The sequence below is a fragment of the Polyodon spathula genome, chromosome 22 (genome assembly GCF_017654505.1).
Source record: "Polyodon spathula isolate WHYD16114869_AA chromosome 22, ASM1765450v1, whole genome shotgun sequence".
Taxonomy (NCBI): domain Eukaryota; kingdom Metazoa; phylum Chordata; class Actinopteri; order Acipenseriformes; family Polyodontidae; genus Polyodon; species Polyodon spathula.
The window spans coordinates 2,417,293-2,443,076 of record NC_054555.1 but is presented as its reverse complement, the minus strand read 5'-3'; the positions used below and the strand labels follow the sequence as shown (position 1 = coordinate 2,443,076).

The 25,784-nt window shown below is 40.1% G+C and overlaps 1 protein-coding gene across 1 annotated transcript; it reads left to right on the top strand.

Moving 5' to 3' along the window:
- Positions 1-1,705: 1,705 nt before the first annotated feature.
- On the top strand, positions 1,706-22,826 carry sncb (synuclein, beta). Its single transcript, XM_041222819.1, has 6 exons — positions 1,706-1,992; positions 3,290-3,423; positions 15,164-15,205; positions 17,508-17,626; positions 20,844-20,933; positions 22,725-22,826. The coding sequence occupies exons 2-6, from the start codon at positions 3,303-3,305 to the stop codon at positions 22,755-22,757; spliced, it is 405 nt and encodes a 134-aa protein (XP_041078753.1). The 5' UTR covers positions 1,706-1,992; positions 3,290-3,302; the 3' UTR covers positions 22,758-22,826.
- Positions 22,827-25,784: the final 2,958 nt, after the last annotated feature.

Below are 25,784 nucleotides of genomic sequence, written 5' to 3'. Positions count from 1 at the left end.
AGCCAATGCCGTTTGGGTTAAATCAGGGTCAGATTGCCTGGACTTATTGTTGCAAAGACCAGGTATTGGTATTGTTTAAATAAGCAATGAAGTCTGATTCTTTGCACTTCTTAATCTTCATTCCTTAACTTGGGTGATCAAGATTGAAAATGTTTTTTTTTTTTTTTTTTTGTCAAAACATTTCTCATTGAATTGCTGATATTTCTTTTAGCATTTCTAAACCATGGCTTGTTCAGGGGTTGTCCTCGTCCCAGGAAGTTTGATTGAATTGTAGAGCAGGGCACAGCACACATTAGGCACTGTTGTGATTCTTGATTGGTATAGGGTATGTTTTGCTGTGAAAGCCCTGTTCCTAAACTGGGAGCTCAGAGTGTTATTTAAGGCTGTCTGGGATCTTGGACCCTGCATTCCAATTAGGTGGTCTACTATACCCTGCCTGACCGCCAAGCACTGAGGTTGTAGTAGCTTTGAAAAGCATGACAAGGGCTGACATTGAGAAGTATGACGTATCAGATTACAAATTTTAGTTTCACGTATCTACATGACTAATACAACCATATGTTGAAAACCATGCCTAATATAAAATACATTCATCAGCAGTACATAATCACCAGAGCATTCGATAATATAGTGAATACTGAGCAAACTGTATCTACTGTGTACTAAGATGGGTGCGTGCGTGCGTGCGTGCGTGCGTGCGTGCGTGCGTGCGTGCGTGCGCACGCGTTTAATATACATCTTAAATGGAGATGTCTGAAGGGGGTCAAATAAGCTAAATAAATATCCCCTCAAGTTCTTATTTCCTCAAAGAGGATGTGTATACACCAAATTCAGCAAGCTGACTAGATTATCTTAGTGTACAACAGGAGAGCAGGATGTCTGGCTCCTGATCACTCTGTCTCTCACGCACTTGTTAACTCTATAATAATAAATATTATCTATGTATAAGTGCATGCTTATTCAGACACAAGTCTATTTGTACCTGTCGAGTGTGTGTGTGTGTGTGTGTGTGTGTGTGTGTGTGTGTGTGTGTGTGTGTGTGTGTGTGTGTGTATATATATATATATATATATATATATATATATATATATATATATATATATATATATATATATATATAATCATAGTATATATCATCATCGTGTACATATTTGTGTAGACACCTCTTGTACCAGCATGTGTGTTGGGAAATAAACCCTCCCTTCTGTGTGTATTTCTATAGCTTACCAAGGAGATAAGATTAGTCATGTCTCAGATGGGTAACCCCTTTTAGATAGGGCTATAATATGATTCATGTTTCAAGGTTTGTTTGTGTGTGTGTGTGTTCCTCGACTATATATTATTCTAATTACGTGATGTAATAGATGCCCCTTTCTGTCTCTCTTTCTCTCACTGCTCCACTGTAGAATGGAAAGCCATTGGGTATAGAACAATTATTTATAATCTACAATTCATATAGCAATATATTTGTCTATCTATCTATCTATCTATCTATCTATCTCTATCTATCTATCTATCTATATAATGGGTGGGTTTGAAAGAGAGAGATAAGGGGACCGTTTGTTTGTGCATATTTTCCTGGAGAGTATGAAAAATGTGTTTAAAAAGCAAACCCACATAAAGGGCGGGTGTGGATAGCAATTGCAGTGTCGATGCCTGATTGCTGGATTCGTGCTGATGAAATCCTCGTCCTGGTTCGTTATAGGGCGCCGGTCTATAGGGAGAAGCGCATTGCAATATTAACCAGGCACAATCACACTGTGGCATTAAATATAGGCTAACATCTTCGAGAAATCAATGGCAGAATCACTGTGATTCTCTTTACTGAAACACGAGAGGGGCTATAGCTATTGGTTAACAAAAAAAAAAAAAAAAGAAAGAAAGAGGAAGGCCCGTATGTGATGGTATTGTGAGCTTCATTTAGCTTTGACGTTATTCCAGTGTGCTGTAGTAAAAGAAGAGATTTTGTTTAATTTAAAAAAGAAAGAAAAGGTAAGTGTTTTTTTTTTGTTTTGTTTTGTTTTTTTTAATTTATTTATTTATTAATTATTATTGTATTTTCCTTTTTAGGTATTAGTTCCAAAAGCCTATATTATATGTCTTTCTTGAGAAGAAAGCAGCTTTAATACATCTTAAATGGCGAATACATCTTAAGACGTAAAAGGAGTTTTTTTTTTTTGTTTGTTTTGTTTTTTTTTTTAAACAAAAATGTTAGTGTTATAGTAGCGAATAACTGGTATGTTGCTCCCAGTTGTTATTTTTTCCTTTGCTTTTATACAATAACACGATGTGTTGCTTGAAAACGACTTTTTTAAAACTCAAAATAGGTCGTAGCCTACGAATTTAAAAAAAATGCGCAAGTGACAATTGTAAAAAAATAAATTAAAAAAAAAAAAAAAAAACAGGTTTACGCTGTTGTAGTTATGTATACCGTTGTTAACTGTCAATTTGGTATAACTAGAATTGTTCCACCATCCATTGCCCTTATTATTATTATTATTATTATTAGTTTATTATTATTATTATTATTATTATTATTATTATTATTATTATTATTATTGATTATTAATAGTAAGTATAGTAGTATCAATCATCAGATCATAGTAATAGTAGTATTTATCAAGATGTTTGGGTGTTTATTCATAATGCAATGGCATCGTGGCAGTCTTCAAGTGGATTCAATGAAAGGAAAGCAGTGTTGGTTGATATTATAAATGCACCCGAGGTGGCGTGCCCCCCAATGATCGGTGTTAGTTACAATGGTGACAATTTAGGCAACGGGCACACATAATTATCCCGAACAAACTCGATTGTGTTTATTTGAGTTCGTCGTGTGTTTGGTTTGGAAGCAAGCAGGTTATATTTGTGATTCCACGCAAAAGAATAGCTGGGGGAGGGCGTGTTTTCTGCGCGACTGCTTTTAGTGGCTCGTTGCAATTTCTATCTCTCTACGATGTTTATATAATATATATATATATATATATATATTATATATATATATATATATATATATATATATATATATATACACACACACACACATTTAAAAATAAAAGGCTAATTTAAAAAAAGTAAGCTAGTTGCTTGTCTGTATCAAAATTACAGTAAAAAAAAAAGGCAGTTTTAAGGTTTATTTAGTTGCATGTTTTATATCATATTGGATATTATTATTACTATGATTTAGAATTCTGGGATTCAGAATGGAATTATTCCTCTGTGTATCGAATTGACTGGTTTGTTTATTTCATTGTTTGTTTTGTAATAATGATTGCCTCCCTACTCATCACAGCCCAGTACTCAAGATGGATGTTTTCATGAAGGGATTTTCCAAGGCCAAAGAAGGGATGGCTGCTGCTGCAGAGAAGACCAAGGAAGGGGTTGCAGTGGCGGCTGAAAAAACAAAGGAAGGGGTCATGTATGTCGGTAAGATTAAACAATTGATTTGCATACTTCAGAATAACGGTTCAAATGATATGACTGTAAGACCGGTCGAGCGATTCAAGGGGCAGGGCACCCTGGAAAAAGCCACAGCCTATTCATTTGTGGCAGGAAAATAGGTGGAACCTCGCGTGTGCTGCTGTTTCCTCGTGCTTTGCTGTGATTGGCTGAGAGATAATGCATTTTATTAACGTGGGGCTAGGAGGAGGGTGGTCTGTGGATATCTATGGATATACATATATAAACTGTATATAAGCTGTGTATGTGGAATGGTTTAGTGTGCTGAATCCTGACAAGGAGTCTTCGACAGTGATTTATTGTCCAATATGATTACAGATTTGTCATGATTTTCATCAGAATGAAGATAAATGAAAGATAAATGAAATGATCCCCTGATGGCACTGCACTCAATTCGGATTGAGCGATCAGGTATTGGAGTATTGCTGGATAACCTTTCCTTAAGTGTGCATGGACAAGTGGACTTCCAGCGCCTCTGCATGACGTCATGTAGAATGCGGTTCCAGGAAATCCAGGCTGTGCAGTAGTGTCAGATTTAAAGATGCATGCAAATTACATGCAAATTATTTTGCAATTTGTGACTTACCAATATCCCAAAAGAATAGTAGTGACCTGAAATGTAAGACCAGAAATAATCCAGCGTTTGAAAACCTATTGCCAGATGCATGACTTCTCCTCACACATGCGTAAACTTTTGAGCACACCCTCTGTGTGAACTTTTGCCTGTTGGTATTTGATTTATCCACTAAAAAAATCTCCTCCTAAATGCAGTGAAGCATTCGGATGAAGAACCATGATGCGTTCTCCAAGCAGTTTTGAGATATTTCATTTCTTTTCAAATTGGTATTGGTTCCAGTTGCTTGAAACAATACCCCAACTTCCATTGTGTGCATCATAGCTACCCTTCTGCAGATGCAGTAGTGGCAGATGTCCACTAGGAAGCGTATATACAAAAAGGATCTCTATTAGAACCAGATTCATGGCTTAACACATTCTTGTTTGTTCAGTCCAGCTGATTTATGCTTTTAAAACACTATAATGTGAAACCTAACAAAGGGAAAGTGATATTTGAGTGATTTGTGGGGTCTCTTATAAACATGGGTCTTAGATAACGTAATTATAATACAGTACAGTGGCATCATAACCTAAAAATGCCCAAATTAATTTACAACATAAATGAACATAAAACTAATGTGTTCTAAGTTTCTGGCTGACCAAGTTGGCAGCATTTCAGAAGATATATATGTAGTCGAATTGAATGCCCAGAGGTGGAAGTTGTACAGTGCAGTAAGTGTTTTGTTTGCAGCATTGTCCAGGAGTATGGCTGTACATTGCAAATTTGTTTGCACACTGTCTAGTCAAGTCACATGAGCCAGGAGTGGAGTGGAGAAGCTCTAATGGATTTCTGTGTGTTTATGTGCACTGGAGATAAACTGAACAGGAAAGGCAGCCCTTTTGCAAGTTTGGTTTTCTCCAGCGAGAGCCATTTTGAGTGAACAAAAGCAGGGTTATCAATTCAATTCATCTAAATTAAAAATAGGATCAACGCTGGTATTATATTAACGTTTCAAGATAGAAGAGGCTGGAAGCACACTAGAGAAACACAAGTTCCTGTTCAAGTTTGGACAAAGGGTCCTTGTCTTTTTATGATTTACACGATGCTCGCATTTCAGATACAACGCACTTAAATTAATCAAATACCCAGGCTTATTGGCTTGTCTTATGTCCTACATTATTCCTCAGTTGTCAAACCAGTTATGCTAAATAAAAACATAAATCAGTAATATCTGACACTGATGGTGTTTGAACGCAAGGGCTCCATGTGATCCCTTTACAGTAGCTGGAGAGCTGTTGGACGGTAAAAACCTCAACAAGCCAAGAACAGATTCACTTAAAGGAAGACCTTCAAAAGAATAAAACGTATTTGACTTTAATAAAATCAGAAGAGCAATACCTCTGATGTCCCTGTAAATACAGTAGAAATCCAATGGTTTCCTGTAGTCCAGTTGTCGACTAGTTTTTCAGAGCACCCTGCATCCTGCCAGGTGCATGATAAACCAAAGCACACCCATAACCAAAGCACAGTTGCGTGGAGAGCACAGCGAGACAGGATGTGTTTGAATGCTGTTCTCAGTGGAGAGCACAGAGAGACAGGGTGTGTTTCAATGCAGTTCTCAGTGGAGAGCACAGAGAGACAGGGTGTGTTTCAATGCAGTTCTCAGTGGAAAGCACAGAGAGACAGGGTGAGTTTGAATGCAGTTCTCAGTGGAAAGCACAGAGAGACAGGGTGTGTTTCAATGCAGTTCTCAGTGGAAAGCACAGAGAGACAGGGTGTGTTTGAATGCAGTTCTCAGTGGAAAGCACAGCGAGACAGGGTGTGTTTGAATGCAGTTCTCAGTGGAAAGCACAGAGAGACAGGGTGTGTTTGAATGCAGTTCTCAGTGGAAAGCACAGAGAGACAGGGTGTGTTTCAATGCAGTTCTCAGTGGAAAGCACAGAGAGACAGGGTGTGTTTGAATGCAGTTCTCAGTGGAAAGCACAGAGAGACAGGGTGTGTTTGAATGCAGTTCTCAGTGGAAAGCACAGAGAGACAGGGTGTGTTTGAATGCAGTTCTCAGTGGAGAGCACAGAGAGACGGGGTGTGTTTGAATGCAGTTCTCAGTGGAAAGCACAGAGACAGGGTGTGTTTCAATGCACAGCGAGACAGGGTGTGTTTGAATGTTCTCAGTGGAAAGCACAGAGACAGGGTGTGTTTCAATGCAGTTATCCATTACAGTGCCCATTGTTGTGGACAAGAAGAAAGGTTAGAGCACTTATTAAACCCATGAGAGTACACAAAGCCACCCTGTAAAAACATCCTGTCTGGGAGGGATGCAGGAACTGCTCCTCAGTCAAAAAATCAGTCTTACCAAGCCTATCTCACACCGGGGTTCGTTAGAAGTGTCCAGTGGGGTGGAAGCATGGGAGCTGTAGCTGTGCTATTGTGTGTGTTTCCAGACAGTGTACTTACTGTTACTTGCAAATTATAAATTGTGATGTCATCACTTCCTTAGGTTGCAAATATTTATGTTTTTCCATATATATTTATATTAACTCTTATTTATGACAGATACAGACTACATTTCAGAAAAGGAGAACAGCTTATATGGTCTGCATGTTTTATTTAAAAAAAAAAAATACTCTCTTTATATGTTTCTAAGTACAATTTAGTCTATTTTTGATAACTTAATAAGTCATGTATAGATTATCTCATATCATAAGAGCTGTAATTGGTACAGTTCGACCAGCTTTGAAGACCTCTCTTAATCAATAAGAGTCACCAAACACACAACGCACAGTATTCACAGACAACCTGGAACCACGTTTGGTAGATATTTAATGTTGTGGTTCTGTTGCAATAGCCTGGGCAAAGAAGGAGGAGTGCTCAGCATCATATTTTGCTCCTGTCTAAGATTTGGCCCGTATTTTGATTATAAGTATGCAGTGTGTTCGCCGTGTTGGTCCAGTGTAGCGGAGCAGCTTCTATTATGGTGCACTAGTTACTGTGTTGATTTTACTGCACTCAAGATGGCTGAATAGTAGAGGATGCCTTCATTAGCAGTAGTGGAGTTTGGATGCTGCTCGGTAGCTGTCGCCATGCATTTGTCGCTTAGTGATGTGTAGCATGAAAGAGGCCCTGCAGGTGCTGTGACCCAGAAGAAGTCAGTCTGGCAGTTTCAGATGCTGGCTACAGGCGCTGGAGAGAGCAGATGCAAACTGAGCAGAAAAAGGTAAAGCGTGGTGGGGTGGGGTGGGGTTGAGCGTGGTGGGATGGGGTTGAGCATGGTGGGGTGGGGTTGAGCGTGGTGGGATGGGGTTGAGCATGGTGGGGTGGGGTTGAGCGTGGTGGGATGGGGTTGAGCATGGTGGGGTGGGGTTGAGCGTGGTGGGATGGGGTTGAGCATGGTGGGGTGGGGTTGAGCGTGGTGGGATGGGGTTGAGCATGGTGGGGTGGGGTTGAGCGTGGTGGGATGGGGTTGAGCATGGTGGGGTGGGGTTGAGCGTGGTGGGATGGGGTTGAGCATGGTGGGGTGGGGTTGAGCGTGGTGGGATGGGGTGGGGTTGAGCGTGGTGGCATGGGCAACGAAGGTCAGAAATGTGTGTCTGAAAATCCATTGTATTTGAATGGTTTTTTTTCTGTTTATATTTCTGACAATTTTATTAATGTAGTTGCATTTTATTAATAAGTGCATTTTCACCATCCTTCATTCTGCTTTTTCTCTGCATAATAACATTACTAAGGCACTTTGCGATCACTTTTGCTCTTTTTCCTGACACAGTTAAAAACACAGCCAGCACCGTGCACTTATTCATTCCATTCAAATGACTTTAGCGACTGTTCAAATGCATGTTTTTACGGGTAGACCAATAACAGAGACTTCCATTGTTTAACAAGAAAGCAGTTGAAACTGGCACTGCTTCAAAAGCTGGTTGTACAGTCCAGTGATGCAGTACTGCAGTTTAACACAGGAATAGGCCACCGCAAATCCTTGGTTATTTCTCCAGTGGTAAATGCGTTGTAACAATGTTGGATAAGGTATAGTGCAGCTCCCTAGGTTTATGTCCCCTATGGGGCTGGAATAAGTCTTGTGGTTCTGAGTTTGTCTCTAGTTTAACGGTTGTTCCGAGATGAGTTGGAGTAGCTAGTTGGCATGGCTACCCCCCCCCCCCCTTTTTATGTGAATGTTAAACCAGAGAGACTGAGAAAGCTTGCTGGGCTCGAGCGAAGTGACAGGAATAAATGCTGTAATTTTCTCTTTTGGGAGCCCTGTTGCTGTAAACCATTTGCCTTGGTCACATGCTTGCAGATTCAAATTAAGTAACCCTTGCAGAGAGCCCTAGCGCATTCTCTATGGTCAAAAACCAGAAGGTCACGGAGAAAAGAGGTTACTTTCTACTCATTCACAAATGTGTATATTTAAAGGAGCTGCCATTAGGGGAAGGCAAGTCTGGCTTGTTAATTAATGGAGACAAGTTTTCATTTCATTTGATGGTAGCAGTAAAACAAGTTTAGTTGAAGACACTTGGGCTATTTCACTGGGAACTGGTGCTGTAGATGTAATTGGCTTTGCAGTATAGCTTCAGCAGATTGTGACCTTTGTGGGTGAGTGAGACTACACGTTTATAGACATTCTCAATATAACCTTGGTAATCTATAACACCCAGTCTGATCCGAACCCCCTTTATGTCACCAATTTGGATGAACTCTAAATAATTTAGTTGGTGCTACAGTGGGCTCCCTGTTGGCTGTCTTAGCACTGTAAGCCAGTTGTGTGTTTCCATGTGAGGGTGGTTTGGGATACAGAGGATCCCAGTGAATGAATGGCATACGTAACCTGTGGGTTTTTTCAGGGTTTTCTTTGTTCTTTTCATTCAGACTGGCAGGCATAGGACACCCCGATGGCGAAGGAGTCCAGTACATGCTATAAATTTGAAACAGTTTGATTGGATAGCGCCTCAGAAAAAGAAACTGGTTTTATATCCGTTCCTTTAAGACTGTGCTTGTCTGTCGGTTGCACTCGGTCAATGCATTCAAGGAGAGTCATAGAAGAAATAAGTGAGATTATTAGAATGAGCAGAAACCATGTTAGTTTGTGTGTAGTGCAACACCCCACAATGTGCCCCAAGATGGGTTTTTGTCAGCATCGCTTTGCATTTGGTGAACAGGCCACTAATGATGATTCCAGTATCCACATTAGCATCGACTCCAAACCAAACTGCGCCTCAGTGTTGCTGACTTTCACTGTGTCAGATGACGGATCTTTCAGTGTCAGATGAAGGATCTTTCAGTGTCAGATGAAGGATCTTTCAGTGTGTCAGATGACAGATCTTTCAGTGTCAGATGAAGGATCTTTCAGTGTCAGATGAAGGATCTTTCAGTGTGTCAGATGACGGATCTTTCAGTGTCAGATGAAGGATCTTTCAGTGTGTCAGATGACGGATCTTTCAGTGTCAGATGAAGGATCGTTGTCAGATGAAGGATCGTTCTTGTTGTCAGTGGAGGCATGCTGAGCATTCCACTCAAGACATCTGAGTCATCTAAGAGAATAGGAAGATGAGTAATTCATATGCAAATGATGCTGTAATCTGCATATTCCACAGGTAGAACAAACCTGTTATGTATGAGTTCATTTAATACCTTCCTTCCTTGTTTTTTCCATATATGATTGCTATTTAAGGAAGTAATGGCATATTTTTCAGGTGGCTGCAATCATAATGTAGCAGGGCCACCTTAATTCATGCACATCACTGGTAATTCTACTGACAAAGTGTTAGTGTTCTTAATGAAACCAGGAAGAAACCTATTAAATGTAAAACATGACTCAATATTCCTTCTCCTGAGTTCTGTTTTAAAGATCATCCTGTTTCTATCTATACAGTAGATCCATCACTTTCAGCTCCAGAGCAGTTCAAATGCAGACATTTAGAAACAGTAAAAGAAACTTCAATTCCAGCCTGACTACATTATGCAGTGAATGCCCTTTAATTGCATTTGTTTCTTTCCCATGAGTGAAGGCATGTACTAGCATTTTCAGTGCAGACACTACTTGAAACATCTGCCCTAGAAACTGTCAATTCACTGTCCCGCTCTACCTGAGTTAACACAAAAATACAAAAACTGGAAGAAACAGATAACCCGTATTGCATGTCACATCCAACTGCCTCATTATTTTTGTGCAGCTAAGCAAACAGAGCAGCAGAGCTTAATACAGCCTTCTTAATGGAATGAGCTGCGAAGATAGGCTGAAGATACTGAATCTGTTTAAAGAACAAGGAAAAATTAAGGAGGACTTGACTGAAGTGTTTAAAATCTAAAAAGGAGTTGACATCGTTAAACCAAACCAATACTTGAAGTGCATTACAGAAACCAGGATCCGAGGACACAGCTGGATATTAAGTGGAGATAGACTTAGTACAGAGAGGAGACACTTGTGCACATAGAGAGGGGTGAGGGGATGGGATGGTTTACCTACTCATGTTGTTAAGGCAGAATCACTTGGATCCTCTAAAACCCAACTGGGTGGGGTTTTCAGGGAATTGTGGGAATGCACTGTTCCAATAATCCTCAGTTGTTTGTCTGAAAAAAAAAATCCTTACAAGAAAATATATAAAAACAGTATGTGAGCTGCAAGCTTGTGCACGTACTAATGTTTTCTTACAAGTCCTTGCATCACACATCAAAACTGTAGGTCGGCAACGTTAATAAACTGAGCAGGTGGTGTTTGTTAGTTTAGATTCAAGCTGAAACTGGCCATGTTGGAAGGCATGGTTTTTACCAGTGAATTTGTGCACCCCACGTTGCCAGTACTGTTCGCTGTCAGCCAACGTTCACTCGCGCCCGCTTGTAAACACCAAGTGGAGTCGTATAATCAATCTCATCAGGGCACTGGAAAGAGCTTTTAATAGAGGCATCTTCCAGAGGGTAACGCACTCAGGCATTTGATTTGATTAGTGAGAGTGTAGTAGCTGGCACATGTCCTATAAGTAGAGTCAGGAGATTTATACAGCCTGCAGTCCCCCTTCACGGAACCATCTCCAGCATCCATTTATGCAAATGCTTCTGCAAAAACTGCGACCTGTGTTGTTGGTTCAGAAGCTTCAGGTTGGCTATAATGAGCAGCATAAGGTTTGATGAGGCTCTGGTAAAACTCTGTTCATTTCAAGGTTGCCAGACAGGCTCTTCATAACAAACTGATTTGAATCAGCCCCTGACAGACTGCAGCCTTGGATAAGTCAGTCCAAGCCAGGGATCAAAGTTTAGAAAAGTTACAACTGAATAAAGTGCACCTCAGAATAATAAACTATCTGTCTATCTAGCTATGCATCTATCTATCTATCTATCTATCTATCTATCTATCTATCTATCTATCTATCTATCTATCTATCTATCTATCTATCTATCTAGCTATCTATCTAAACTATGCACAAGACTGGATTAGGTTAACCACTTTCTTCAAAATCATTAAATTCCTTGATTTGGGTGTTTATTTCACCAGTACCATGCTGTCATTATAAACTCAATACAGTGACAATTTTAGGGTCTGTAGGAAAAAACAAACACAATTACAGATAGGGAAGCTTTATAATATCGTTTTATGCATGCATCTATGAATAGTACAGGTGTTGATAAGCTATTAGATGGGACTTCGAAAGCCAAGTATTTTGAGTCGGAGATAATTGCATAAATAAAACATGAGTGTTATAAATAGAGCGTGTTGAGGTCATGTGATTGAATGTGATTTTTATCCCAACTTGTTCATCATTATCTGATGTTGAATTATAAGCCACAGTTTTTATGTCTTTGATTCACGTGCAATGTACAGTATATGGTGCACTGATGTACTGTGTTGCCAATATGTCTCTAGATATGCATCATGAGTTAATCAATGGCATGTCACCTGGCTGGATACTGGTTACTTGTCTGATGATGTGTTGCCCATCCCATTATTACACCCTCTTGTGGCAACAGTGCTTCTCCTTGTGGTAAGTGCTGTTTTCTGTGCTGGAGACGTTTCAGTTGCTGTTGTCATGCTAGTTCTAGCTCTGGGAATGGTAGAAATGCTCTGATATGATCCCAGCCTTCCTCATGTCAGACTCACAGAGCTCTTTACGCAGCTCCTCAGATAGGGAAGGTCAACCTCCACATGATCATCACTGTTGGGCCACTCTGTTTAATGGGGGAGGTGTGAGGTGTGATGCATGGAAGGTCCAGATAGGTGAGTGTAATGCATGGCTTCTTTCACGGCTATGCCCTTATCTAATGTGAAACGATTGAGCTGTTCACAGTGCCCAGGTACCCAAGCTATAGAGGCTGCGACTGCCAGTGTGGTCAGGTCTAGGAAGGCAGTCAGTAACGGAGGTCTGATAAAATGGAAATCTATAACATTTTAATTTAAATCTGATTAGGGGATTGCTTTTTTCATTTATGAATTCTCACCTATACTTAATAGTTTTTTACACCTTTATTGAAGAATGAATATTCGCAATATAGAGAACAGACACTGTGTTAGGCCTACGTATTCAAATTGAACTCCACTGTATTCATGTTACAAGGAATAATATAAATAGCAGGCTTTGTGTGGTTCATTGGCAGTTGCATACTGCTGCAAACAAATATAGATATAGATTTATTTAGAGACAGAGACTGCTTTAGCTGATGTGAATGGTATGCTTTTACAATGCTATATAAAGGAATGTGTGTAGTGAGTGAGATCTGAGAGAAACTATTGTACACCTGCACAAAATGGTTTGATCTTGTCTCGGAGAAGCCAAGTGGTGCTTCTGCAGCACATGGGGTGGAGTCTCTCTGGCAAACACACGTAGGGGCGGAGTCTGGCAGCCACACAAGGGGTGGAGTCTCTCTGTGTGGTGCTTCTGCATCACACAGAGGGGCGGAGTCTCTCCTGCAGCCAGGCAGGCTGTGTGGCAGTGACCTCTGTTGCAGTTTGAAGGTGACAGTGAAGGAGCTAGCAGGCCTCCCCCACTCAATAAATAAAAACCTGATGTCAGACAGCACTGATGGATGCAGGGACCCCTCTGCACTGGTGTGCTTTGATGTCTGTTTCTGGGTTTATCGGAGAACTATTATGCTCTGTTTATCTTCTCAGTCTCCCTCTCAGGGGGGGCTTGTTTGTTTGCAGACAGATGGGCTTTCCATATGGATTTGTTTCTTTTGCAGCTTCTGACTGCAAGGATTTTGTCTCAGAAATGTAAAAATGAAGCCCTCTATTGGGATGCTTCTGCAGTAAAATATTCTTTAAAAAATAATCTGTATTTTTAATGGGCTGTATTCATTATCTAGCAACATAAAACATTGCTGCTACTAACATAGTTATTCAGATATTAAAATTCTGTGCATAATCTATTCAATGATCAAAGAGGATGTCATTATACATGATGACTTGTAATCCCAAAGCTCCTTATCACCCATGACAGGCTTATCCATCTAAATATTTTCATTCATTTTAGTAAGTGAGCATTGCAAATGGTATGCTTTCTGCAAGCACAGAGTGCTATAGGTCTAAAATACCTAGATCTCGTTTGCAAACCCTCCTCCCTTTACAAACTGCTACAGAAAACCAAAATATTGTTTGCATGTCTAAATACTGCTGGAGTGCTCTCCTTTCTCCTGCTTTCTCCTGTCCACCCTGTTAGACGTTATCCACAATAGGACAGTACATCCAGGGCAGTGTGTAGCTACAATACAGCAACTGTAATTCAATTGTATTATAATGGCAATATAACGGCAGTAGATAGTGCTAGCGCACAGTATGCTATTGCAGTGACGTTCAAGGGACGGTCTGCTACAAGTTGACAAGTTAACAGGAACATTTTCAAAGACGATTTAAGGAACAGCCAGAAAAAAAAAAAAATACAGTTAGGATGGGCTTGTTTATCTAGACCAGCACTGAATGATCCAGTGCTTTTGACAGAATTTCTATTGATAGTAATTAAAGATACAAACCCTTGTAAGGGTCTCATTCTGTCTGAAAAAAAGAAATCAATCCCCTTTCCATTAAAGACTGGCCCCACTGTGTATGACCTTTTTATTGTGGTAATTAGATGCGTGTGCTTCTGTGTGTGTGTGTGCGCGCGTGTGCGTGTGCGTGTGTGTGTGTGTGACCTCAGTTTGCTTATGCAGTCTGTCAGCTTGTGCAGTATGTCCCCCCCTTTTTGTCTTTCAGAGTGGTACGATCTTCTTCATCATTCACAACTCATCTTAGCCTCTTAAATCTCTAACATCATCATGGCCAACATTAAACCCGTTCATCTTTTTTTAAAGGGGCAGCCTAGAGATTCTCAAAGCAGGTTTAGCGGTGTACTCTGTCACTTTCAGAGTGTACGTAGCTGTAGGTCATCTGTACTGAAATAGAATGGCTCCTTTGCAGAAAAGTCTGGTCCCCTCCTTCAGAGATATCATTCATCAGGAGCACAGCGAAGATCAATAAACCTTGTCCTGTGGCGTTAACAGCCTAGACCACAGCTGCCATCGTACTGAGCAAAAGGATACAGTGTTGTATTGAGCTTTATCTTGAGTGTCTTCACTCTGTGTACGGTAAAAAACAAGCAAAGACAGGGTATAAACTAGATGTGAAAAGATGTACGGTATATATGCTGACCTGTGTAATGCCCTGGTAAATAACAATTTGAATGACAATGAGAGTCTTTACTCTCAATCTTTAGATAATTGTGGTTATTTCGTCAAGGTGTTTACAGGTTATAAAAAGCCAGCCCTGAGGTTTAATGATTCTCATCTGCACACTGCGCTGCTGTTGTTGTGTGTTTTAAAATCTCAGAAATCTTGTTAACAGCTCAACAGCAGGCATCAGCAGGTATTAAATGGACACATTGACTTATTGATCTTTGGAAACCGCTCAGAGGAATACAGATAATCTGATAACGGCGTGTGGGTGTATGTCTCATTACACAGGAAATGCACATTTCCTTGGTAATATGTTATGGCTAAGGCTGTAGATTTAAGTTATGTAGATTTTGTATAAACAGTTTACATAAATGATGCACAGTGCTTCTGTATTTGAAGTTGTGTTTACTTTAAAAGTACTTTGACATTTTGATGGGTCATAAAGCAAATGAAAGACTGCTGCCCTTGGTTTTCCACACTGCACTGTAGCTCTCTCACTAATCGAGAGTCCTCTTCTATTTTCAGGGAGCATGACCAAGGAAGGAGTTGTGCACGGTGTCACTTCCGGTAAGTGGAGATATTTTCTAACGCAATAGAACTCTGGGTAGAGGTCATTACTGGATCGCTTCCTGATTGGTGGATGAAAGTTCTAAGTTTTTATAATGAAATTTGTGCTCCAAGGTTACGCTGAAAGGTAAACTGCATCTTATTTCAGGGGATCCTCAGAACACTAGCAAAAATGGGATGTGCTTTAACAGAAAGAATAACACTGTAACAAAATGTTTTTTTTTTCTGTTCCTGGGTAGTAAGAGTTATTTCCTATTTGCTTATGCCTCAGAAGTATAGAACATGGTTATTATTCCCCACAAACTTTGCTTTTGTGACCAGGACAGTGATATTTCAAAATATCACTATTTCCAATGGGAAAATGGGCAAATGTGTGTCTTTTCGTTCACATAAAGTCAGAAAAAAACAACATATGAATCCAAATTAACATGTATTTATACTAAAGTAATACAAAGATGACTACAAAAGATTTAGAAGTGAGTAGTTTTTCGAGATTTACAATTATACTGTAAATACAGTAAGCAATTAGGAAATAACACTTACTACCCGGGAACAAAAATTGTGTTACATAGTGTAATCTTTTTTTTTTTTTTTTTTTTTTGTAACTTATTTAAAGTAAAAATAGAAAATGTCATTAGTTTCTGAATGGCAAAACCAGCATTTCACCTATGTGGAACATGACCTTTTTTATTCACAAAGGAAGACTGTATCCAACACCTCCGTCTTAGATTACCTTCTTGGTGGGGGGGGGGGGGGGGGGGGGGGGGGGTTGCTTTCCAGGGAGACAAACTGCACAATTACTGTCCAACAGCTGTGCCCAGCACCACAGCCACAGTGGAGCTGCATGGGTGTGATAGAGCGCTCCATTTCTTGAAGGTGGGATTCCTTTGATCCCACCTCCCGGGCAAGCTTGATTTGATGGTTCTTTAAGTAAGCTTTTAAGCATAAGATATAAAGTGACTTGGAATTAGGAATACAGTCTTTGTATGTCGTATAGAGTCTGATGATTCTTGACTGCAAGTATGATGCCAGTGACTGTTCTTCAAAGTGTAGCTTTGAGCTGAAGCATGTCTGCAGCAGTGGACCTGTGCAAGGGCAGGTTTGCAGGTAAAGCAAAAGGTGCATACTGCTAATGTAACAGAACTGGGGGAGAGCCTAAAAAATAGGCCTTTTTTTTTGTTTGTTTTTAATGAGTTTATAATCATTTGGTTTAATAGTTCATTACCCTCGCTAAAACAGCTGAAAAGAGGTTGCTGGGATGTGCCACATAAAATGTAGAGCATACTAAAATAGTCCTTAAACATTGCTAAATTAATCAAAGTGTACTTAGTAGGGCCCACAACCTTGAAAATTGCCTCTTTCTCGTTCTGTTCTTTGCTCTTTAATTGAGCTACTGGTTCTTCCCTGCCATTAGAATGAATGTTGAGTTGTGACTCATGCAGAGTGCACCAGACACATTAAATCTGCATTCATTTCATGTTGATGAAACAGTAATTTTTCATATTGAATGTTTTAGTGAATAGCGCACGATTCTCAAGATCATTGCATGTGTCTGCAGTGGCTTGCATGCATGTAAATTTGGGTTTGTCATTATCGGCAATTAGTATCTGGCACATGCAAGGGTTAAACAGCAGCGGCACTGGCCATGCCCAGGCTTCATGAGTGTCTTTCTTCTCCTCGCATTCATTATGTCTCTTAGAGGGGCACGGTCATCATTTCAGAAAGGAGAAATCCAATTGTGAGACTTTAAATTTGAAAAGCCCTTCATCTGAGGAAAAAAAAAATTCTGGAGAGACTTAATTCAAGCTTTACAATATACAGTTATGGCCAAAAGTTTTGCATCACCTACAATTTTAAGATTGACACATAATAAAAATAATAATAAAATAATAATAATAATAATAATAATAATAATAATAATAATAATAATAATAAATAATAAAAACTATATGAACATAATTTTGATCTTATATTTAACATCATGCAATCAAATAAACTACAAAATGATATCGCAAAAGTCTACCGGAAGCCATAATAGCAGTACAGTATATCATGTTAGATTTCAAAATGTTTTTCAGTTGTTGTCACTTTTTTGTTAAGTATATGGAAAACTCCAAAGTGGTGTGTTATTCGTTATTCGTTATTCAGCAGGTTTCATTCGACTTTGTGAAGCACAGTGGGTTCATTCTGTAGGGTGATGCAAAAGCTGTAGAGAGCAGAGATGTAAAAAAAGGGGATCTTTCAGAATACAGTGTATTTCAACATTCAGAGCATGACCCACCCTCCCTGTCCTCTCTTACAGTGGCAGAGAAGACAAAGGAGCAGGCCTCCCAGCTAGGGGGTGCTGTTTTCTCTGGGGCAGGTAACATCGCAGCAGCCACAGGCCTGGTAAAGAAAGATGAATTCCCCACTGACATGAAGGTAAGCACAGAGTTAGCCAATTCGGCCAGTTGTCTGATGTTTTTAGTGACACACAGCAAGAACCTTCCCGTGAACATGCATTTCAGTGGGATTATCAGACATCTGCTTGTGGCTAGAGTCTCCTTCTTTCTTGACAGCTCTCTCTGAAGAAAGTCTACATGCTCTGCTAATTGATTAGCCTTACTGAATCAGTTAATAGTAGCCTTTGACAGTAGCAGTGGCTTAGCGTTACTTAGACCATTATTGGAAGCAGGAAAGTTCAAGTGGATGCAGCAAGCTGACTGGAGATGTTTACAGATAGACCAAACAAGACCGGACCACTTTAACTAGGATTTTAGGGACTTTACTCAGCAGTATCTTTGTTAGTTTTGAATCCAGCTCCCTGTTGTGTAAAACATTGTGCAGTGACAATTCATAAATCATCTCTACAGCTTACTCCCTGAGAAACAGCCTGCTGTAATTAACTTCTGTCATGTACTGAATGTGTTCTTCATGGATGCGTAGGAAGGGTTTCAGCCTGGAGAAAATGAGATTTGAGCAGCGTGCGGAGACTAGCAGAGAAAACAGAGAGAGAAAGAGCAGAGAGGCTGGGTGAGATTAAAAAAAGACTTTTACCAAATCAAGAGCCAGCCAAGTCGCCCACGCTTAGAGTCCTTCAACGTCATTATTTTTATTTTGTATTTTTATTAAAGTAGTGGTAGTTTTTCAAGCTAGTTTAACCTGTACAACATGCTCGCTGAGAACTCATTTAAAAGAAGCATTTGGAAACAGTGCACTGGCCCACCACCTCTCTATAATCCAATACCACAATACATTCATATGCCAGCCGTGATAATGATGCTTAGGGACCCAGGTTTGTTCATGTCTGACACTGCCCCTGTTCATAATCTGTATAGGAACTTGTCATCTCACCTTAGCAAAGATTCATAAGTATGTGTTTTAAACCATAGGCAAGGTGCGAGACCGATCCAGGTAGAATTTTGGAACGTAATCAGACTAGAGCCTGTCAGTGAAACGCGTTGTTCTTATTGAGACTGGTAAAGTACCTGCACTGGCCTCGTTTGTTGCATCATTGCTTTTTAGCAACATTGTTAATAACAGAAGTGAGAAGGAAAGTCACGGAGACGTGTGTCAAGCAATAGTTATGCCTTGCTTCCCCTGTATTTCACAATTCAATGATAATTCACGTATTGGGTTAAGTCACAGTTTTTGTACTACATGTACTATACTGTGTAAATACCCTTCAGTGTCTTCGGTATTTCCTGTAAATCAGATAGAAGAATAACGAGGCAGCAATGCTGATCTCAGACACGATAAGCTCAGAGGAAGAGTATTGCCTGCTGCACTTCCCCCTTATTAACACAAGACAGACCTCTACAAAGGGTTTCTCCCTGCCTTGGCTTCTGGCTGCACTAAATCTCATTAAAACCACCTTCTGGAGCACCAGCCCTAACACGAAACACACAGGAGCGCATACAGGCAGCTCATGCTACTACCGTAATCTGGCAAGCTCTGGGATTCCTAGGGTTACACTCAATGTCAAGGTGACCTAATTGATTAGCTGAGGTTAAAAATAAAGAAGCCGATAGCCCAAGACACTTCAGCTTTTATTCTCAGAGCTGGTCTGAAAATAGCAGACAAGGAAATGAGGCTCTAGCTCTTCAGAGCTCCCTTGTCAGTGAACGCAGCCTTGCACCAGACACTGGCTCACAGGATCTCACCTGGAATTAACAGTAAATTGCACTGCAACATGGACCAGGATACAGATCCACACTCAGAGCAAGAAAAAGCAGGACACGCTGCAGTGGACAACAAACCTACTGCTGCTCAGGAGCCGGGACGCTTTTGTTCAGCTCTAGGAGATGTCTGCAGTTTGCAGAGCTGCTTGTTTTTAAATAATATCACCTGTTTATAAGATGTGCAAAGGTGATTAATCGCTCAAATAAAAACAGAAACATTTCTGTTAATGTAGACGTTTGGAGATAAGCACCCTGACTAATGATATGCGCTGCAGTGCACTTTTTCTTTTCCTTAATCACATCTTCTCTTGATGACAAATTAGTTTAATTAGAGAGTCTTGTTCTCTATACCTCCCGTCAGATTCGTGTGAATGATTCAGATTCACAATGAAGGACTGTAACGAAGAGGATTGTAAGCAGCCCATTGCTTTCCATGCTTGCCATTGCTTTCCATGCTTGCAAATTCATGTACTAGGGATTGAGGGGTGCATATGTAATATACAAATGGGTCGTTTTTTACACTAAAATCCAATAAAGTTGCAATCCCCAGTAGTTGCAATACACTTGTCTATCCATCAGATGTCTCTGTTGTTCCATTTAGATGTCATTTGATGTCACGCGCATGACACCTTCATATCTGTCCCATTACGGACCAGCGTGTGGCTTTGTAATCTCTAGCAATTGCCTCGGTGCCAGGATATTATCACTGACTCACTGTAGGTATCCTCTCACAGACCCGTTATCATGATTTATACTACTGGCTGAGCTCTAGTATCAGTTCAAAGCAGCTTTATTACAAGACGTTACACTCAATTACAGCGTTCAATGGGAAGGGCCAAATAAAGAGAACGATGGTTAATGTTACACAGCTAGAAATGAACAAGCCCCTGAAAGTGATTGCATTAAATACCTTGGTTGTTTGATTTGTCATTATAAGGGGAGTTTTTTCTCCTCTCTGAAACACTTTTGGAGTAAACACACTTATTTACATCCACACGCTGTATATAGCTGGGATAGTGACTGTCAGATTCTGGGGTTCCTCTCGGCTCTCATCAGTTATCAGAGACTGTGTTAGCTCCTGATTAATTGTGTAGCATTCTCACCTCAAGCCTGGCCTTGTACATTGATAGATGTATGTATGTATGCATAACCATTTCTGTGATCATTACCACTTTACTGGGGTCAGTAAATTTCAACGGTGTGTAATAATGAAACGTTGTTGGAATTTTTGTGCATTATTTATTTCTCCATTTTATCAAGTTTCCCTTTTTGAGCCTAATAAAGCACATTGAGGACATTTAGAGTTTGCGGGCCTCTGGGTTCGTGCCCAGCCTCCGCCCTTTCTAAGGCGCTTTGAAAATGTGTCCCTGAGTTAGTATTTGATTGCTCTTCCTGTGACTGACGTGTACAGCCCTGACCTGCGTGGGGCACTCTTCTGTGTTCTGTTAATGAGGGTGTGCGTGTGTGTGTCTCCACAGCCTGAGGAGCTGGGGCAGGAGGCAACGGAGGAGCCCCTGGGAGAGTCGCTGCTGGAGCCCGAGAGGGAGACCTACGAAGAGGCCCCACAGGTGAGTCCACTGAGGGGGTGACTCCCAACTCCTACACCAGGGATGGAAAGAAGACTTGATCGATTCCTGATTTTACTACACCTGAGCGTGTTACTTATGCACTAATCAAGATCCTACTAAAACCTGTAATGGATGAAACTGCTACACAATAGGAGTCTTATTTCATCCCTGTGCACGCACACAGGCAGACAACCACGGTGGTGCATTGGCGCTCTGTAGGAACCACATGTGCTGTACTAGACCTGAGGTGGCCAAAGTCAAGTCTTGGTCTTTGTTCCAATAATAATAACCTTCCAACCAGACCCTACAGTAGTTGATTATTTCATTTCACCTGTGTGGAATGGCCCTCCAGCACCTTGATTGGAAATCCTGCACTAAGCACAACTCTTAAAGACTTTCATTAAATACCAGGATTCGCTTGCTGAAAGATACACCAGCTGCTTCTGAGCTGGCTGCTGTTGAGTACAGCTTCAAACATGAGTGTGCTCACAAGCAGACAGCAGGCACCTGATCCCCGTTCACAGATGCTCTGTAACCAGCAATTTCTCAGCAACCTTCCTTTCCAAGAATGGAAAATAACAGGCTGACTGATCCAAATCAATAGGCGAGTAGGGCAGCTGTCCCAGCACACAATGAGCTAGGCAGGGCTGACTGGGCAGTGAGTGGATTAGCAGAGTGATGGGTTTGGAGTTGGGTTTGATTCCTCTCATCCACAGTGACTCCACTGTGTGTAACACACTCAGCGTGAGTCCGGGATTTCTGTCGTTTTTAACGTGGTTCAGCCATGCACTGATACAGCCCTCTTTACCATGGTTAGCTGTTGCTAGGCCGTGCTAGATACAGTACATGGTAAACCATGTTCACCTCATACACGTTCCCTTTGTCTTCAGAACGTCACTGTATCACAACCAGCCTTTGCTATACCACCACGGTTTATCGAATGCCTGGTTTAGCAGCCTGGAGTCTGTTCAGATTTCTGTTATCTAGATACTGTATCATTCATCATACTATGACTAAAGGGGTGTACGTACACATATACACAATGTAAAGCAGAAAGTACATACTGGGGACACTTAAAAAAATCACATATTCTTCAAGGTTCACCACAATGACAGGCATGTTCAGACAGCAGAGAGTGCAGAGGGAAATCTTTCTAAATCTTTAGCTCCGGTAGTACCATCTGAACACAGTGTAGTTTACTATAGGTAACTGAAAACATGCTATATTATAGCACAGTACATGGACAGTACTCAAGGGTTAAATGGGTCCTCTCTCCCTCATTCTCTTCCTCCTGTTAAATGGGTCCTCTCTCACTGTCCCTCAGCCAGCTGTTACTGAGTGTATGGATGTGGGTGTAATGTAAACACCCCAGTACAGACTGAACAGATTCCTACTAAAAAAAAAAAAAAACAGCCCTAACCATGCCACACAGTTACAAGAGGACAGCAATAACCACCCCTCCACTCTCTACCCTACAGCTCCCTTCATCCTGCCACATGAGCAGTGGTTAGACAGAAATCAGAGATTTTATCACTGGGCGTTAACACTGCCTTGTTAATACAGGCTTGGTGCTCTGCAGTGATGCTGTATGCGTTTAGCATCTGATATCGCCCTCTTGTGGTGTATGGAGAGAATTACAAGAGTAAACGGTACAGACTTGGGAACGTGTAGAGGTAGACATGTTTCATTAAAAAAAAAGAAAACAATTATAAAATCAAGAAAGTACATGTCCCAGAAGTATATATGTGTTATTCACTCAATGTATCATTTTTTATGTTTTTATCATTACAGGAAGATTATCAGGAGTATGAACCAGAAGCATAAAGCTGACCAGGTCTCCCAGTCCAACCAGCTACAGCACAATACTACTAAAAATACTACTGCTAATAATAATAATAATAATAATAATAATAATAATAATAATAATAATAATAATATATAATCAACACCCCAACCCTCACAGTAACCCCTGGTGCAAAAAATATATCCTATGAATATGTTCTTCCTTAAAGAAGACAAAGTGATCTTTCTTTAATACGTTTGGATCGTCATGTTTTGTGTAATGTGATTGTTATATTAACTGATATTCAACTGCGTTAGCTGGGTCTCATTCCCTTGACTCCCTCCCAATGAAATGAGACCTGCGCTCGCTATGTGTAAACTAGTGTTGGTGCACGTGTGTGTGGTTTAGTTGTTTCCTATCTCTTAGTAAAAACTGAAACAAGAATAAAAACCTCAGACATGCCGATATACAAACATGACTCCTATAGAGCTGTACATTGCTTGTATGTGATGGTTTTCTTTTGTATGTATTCCTTTATTTATTTGGTGTTTTCTACATTGTATCTTTACAGTTGTTCGTGAAATCGTTCCAGTGAAAAATCCTTAGAGACCAAACTAAAAAAAAATTACAAAAAACAATATTTTATATTATATATATATATTATATATATATACATATATATCCATATATATATATATATTATATATATATATATTATTATATATATATATATATAATATATATATTATATAGTGAGTGTGCGTGTGTGCGTAACAAAACCATGATTCTAATTAAAAAATGGGTGTAAATGTGTCTCACAAGAAAGTGAAATAGCTGTGTCAATTGGACCTGTGCTTTATGTCAAACGCAGGAGCTAATAAACAGGAAAACATCTGTGTGTCGAGGAAGACTAAATATCTGTAAATAAAAAAATAAAGAAAAATGTTGTGTTTTTGCCTGCTTGTGTGCTTTTTATTATTTTTTTTTTTATTTTATTTTAAGCCAAATGTTTTCTTGTGTGACGGTTATAGTTAAATACGAGATGAAGAACACAAGAAATTTGAAATAGAATTATTATTAATGATCATGTGATAGGAAGGAACCACTGGAGTCAAGTCAGATTGAGGGTTGATCGCATGGACCCTCGTGTTAGCGCATAGGTAGCTGTAGGGAGGAGATGGGATGGGAGGAATGTATGTCTCCTGATACAATTAGATACAGCATGTGTCACAGAGTCTCAAAACCTTGATTTCCAGGGTACTAGTATTCTTTATTTGAGTTGCCCTGGCTGGAAAGGAGAATATCTGCTACCGGTATCTACATACAGGGCAGATCAATTCAAATTTGAAATTTGGTCCCTACTGCTACTGTCATAAAAGTTCACACCAGAGTTTTGTAAATCAAATCAATAATTTAAGGGCTGCTACACCTTTCGCCTTGCTTGCTGTGGCTTTGTCATTTTCCTTTTACAACAAGAAATGAAAAAAACAAAAAAAAACCTGGTGATGAATTTGCACTGAAGTAAGGTAATGCTTCATGGATCTGGCCCAAAGATAATCCTTAAAGCCGGGACTTGTAATGTACCACTAGACTCCTTTTACGCTGCTAATTCATAAAAATTATTGCGCCAGTAAATGTATTTAAATCTGCATGATAATTGCTTCATAAAACTAACTTTCCTCTGTTGTATTTGAAATACCGCAGGTTCTCCAGTATCAGTGATTCATTTAGAAGCAAACCCTTTTCCCAAAGGTCTCCATTTGCTTTTATAGGAATGTTTGCAAACCTAAATATTTCACAGCAGAATACATATTTAAACTAACATTTGTACACAGGTGCAAAGACAAAACAAAAAACTAACGGGACAAGAGACAACTTTAGTTGCAGGTTTTTTTTCCTGAGTCGTTTTATTATTTTCAAAGCACTTGGTTTTGAATGTGATCCTGCTTCAAGTGTATGTACAGTAAATGGACGGAAATGAAGAAGATGAGACGTACACAATGGAGAGCTGTTTGGTTTTGAAAGAAGCCCAGATGGTTTCAATGTTAGTAAAGGTTCTCTGGTCTCAGACTCGTGGGTTTAATCACCAGGCAGCAAAACTGCGTGCGTTTGCATTCGCGCCCCACCCCGGTAAGTTGATTTTTGAAATGCCACAGTAATCTCATCTCACAGTTTTGCATCAGTAGGCATGTTGGTGTGTATCCGCTCGGAATGGGTGCCCCCAGGCAGTCCGTGGCAAAGGTATTAAACGGACGTCCCCGCCGCGCCTACTGATGTCTGGCCAGAGCTGCGGTCTGACTGGCGCTGACAATGGCCTCAATGAAGAAGTCATTCGAGGGACTCAGAGGAACGACACAGGCGGCAGCTAAGGGGGTCACAGACTCGGCTGGTAGGAAAACATTTAAACACCAAACCATTGCAATTCAGGTTGATAATAGATTTGAAGTGTTGATACTGTTTATTAGATTATCTGTGCTACATGGACACCAGCTTTCCACACTGCAAAAGCCTAGTCTTCATTCAGGTGTGTGGAAAATGAAGAGACACTTTCTGACACGCAGAATATAACACCTGTTAAATTTCCAGCTACCCCCAAAGAAGTGGGGACTCCACATCAGTTACGTTGTTCACTATTTCCCAAGATTAGTATGTTTTTATTGAATGTAATAAAGTAATCTGATCAGTTTGGCATTTCACCTAAATGTATTTATTTTAATTATAATGAAATTTAAGTATTCACTTTCAGTTAGGTATCTGTGGTTCTGGTTTCCTTGTGTTCTTCTTGTGACATTCCCTCAATAATTCAGTGATCTGCCATGGCCGGGTCACTGCACTTGTCTCTCAGTGTCCCCATGCTTCCTTTTTAATTAGAACTACACGTAGACAATCCTCATTAATTACCTTGGGCCTTTCAGCTTTGACAATCAGAATTCCTTCTAACCATTCCCTCTGGGGCTTGGTTACAGATCACTGCCAGTAGCTTTGGAAGTAGGAGGTAGAGACACAAGTTAAGAGAAAAAATATCAGTTTAGACAAACAGCTAAGTTGCAGTCAAAGCAAGTTTGTAG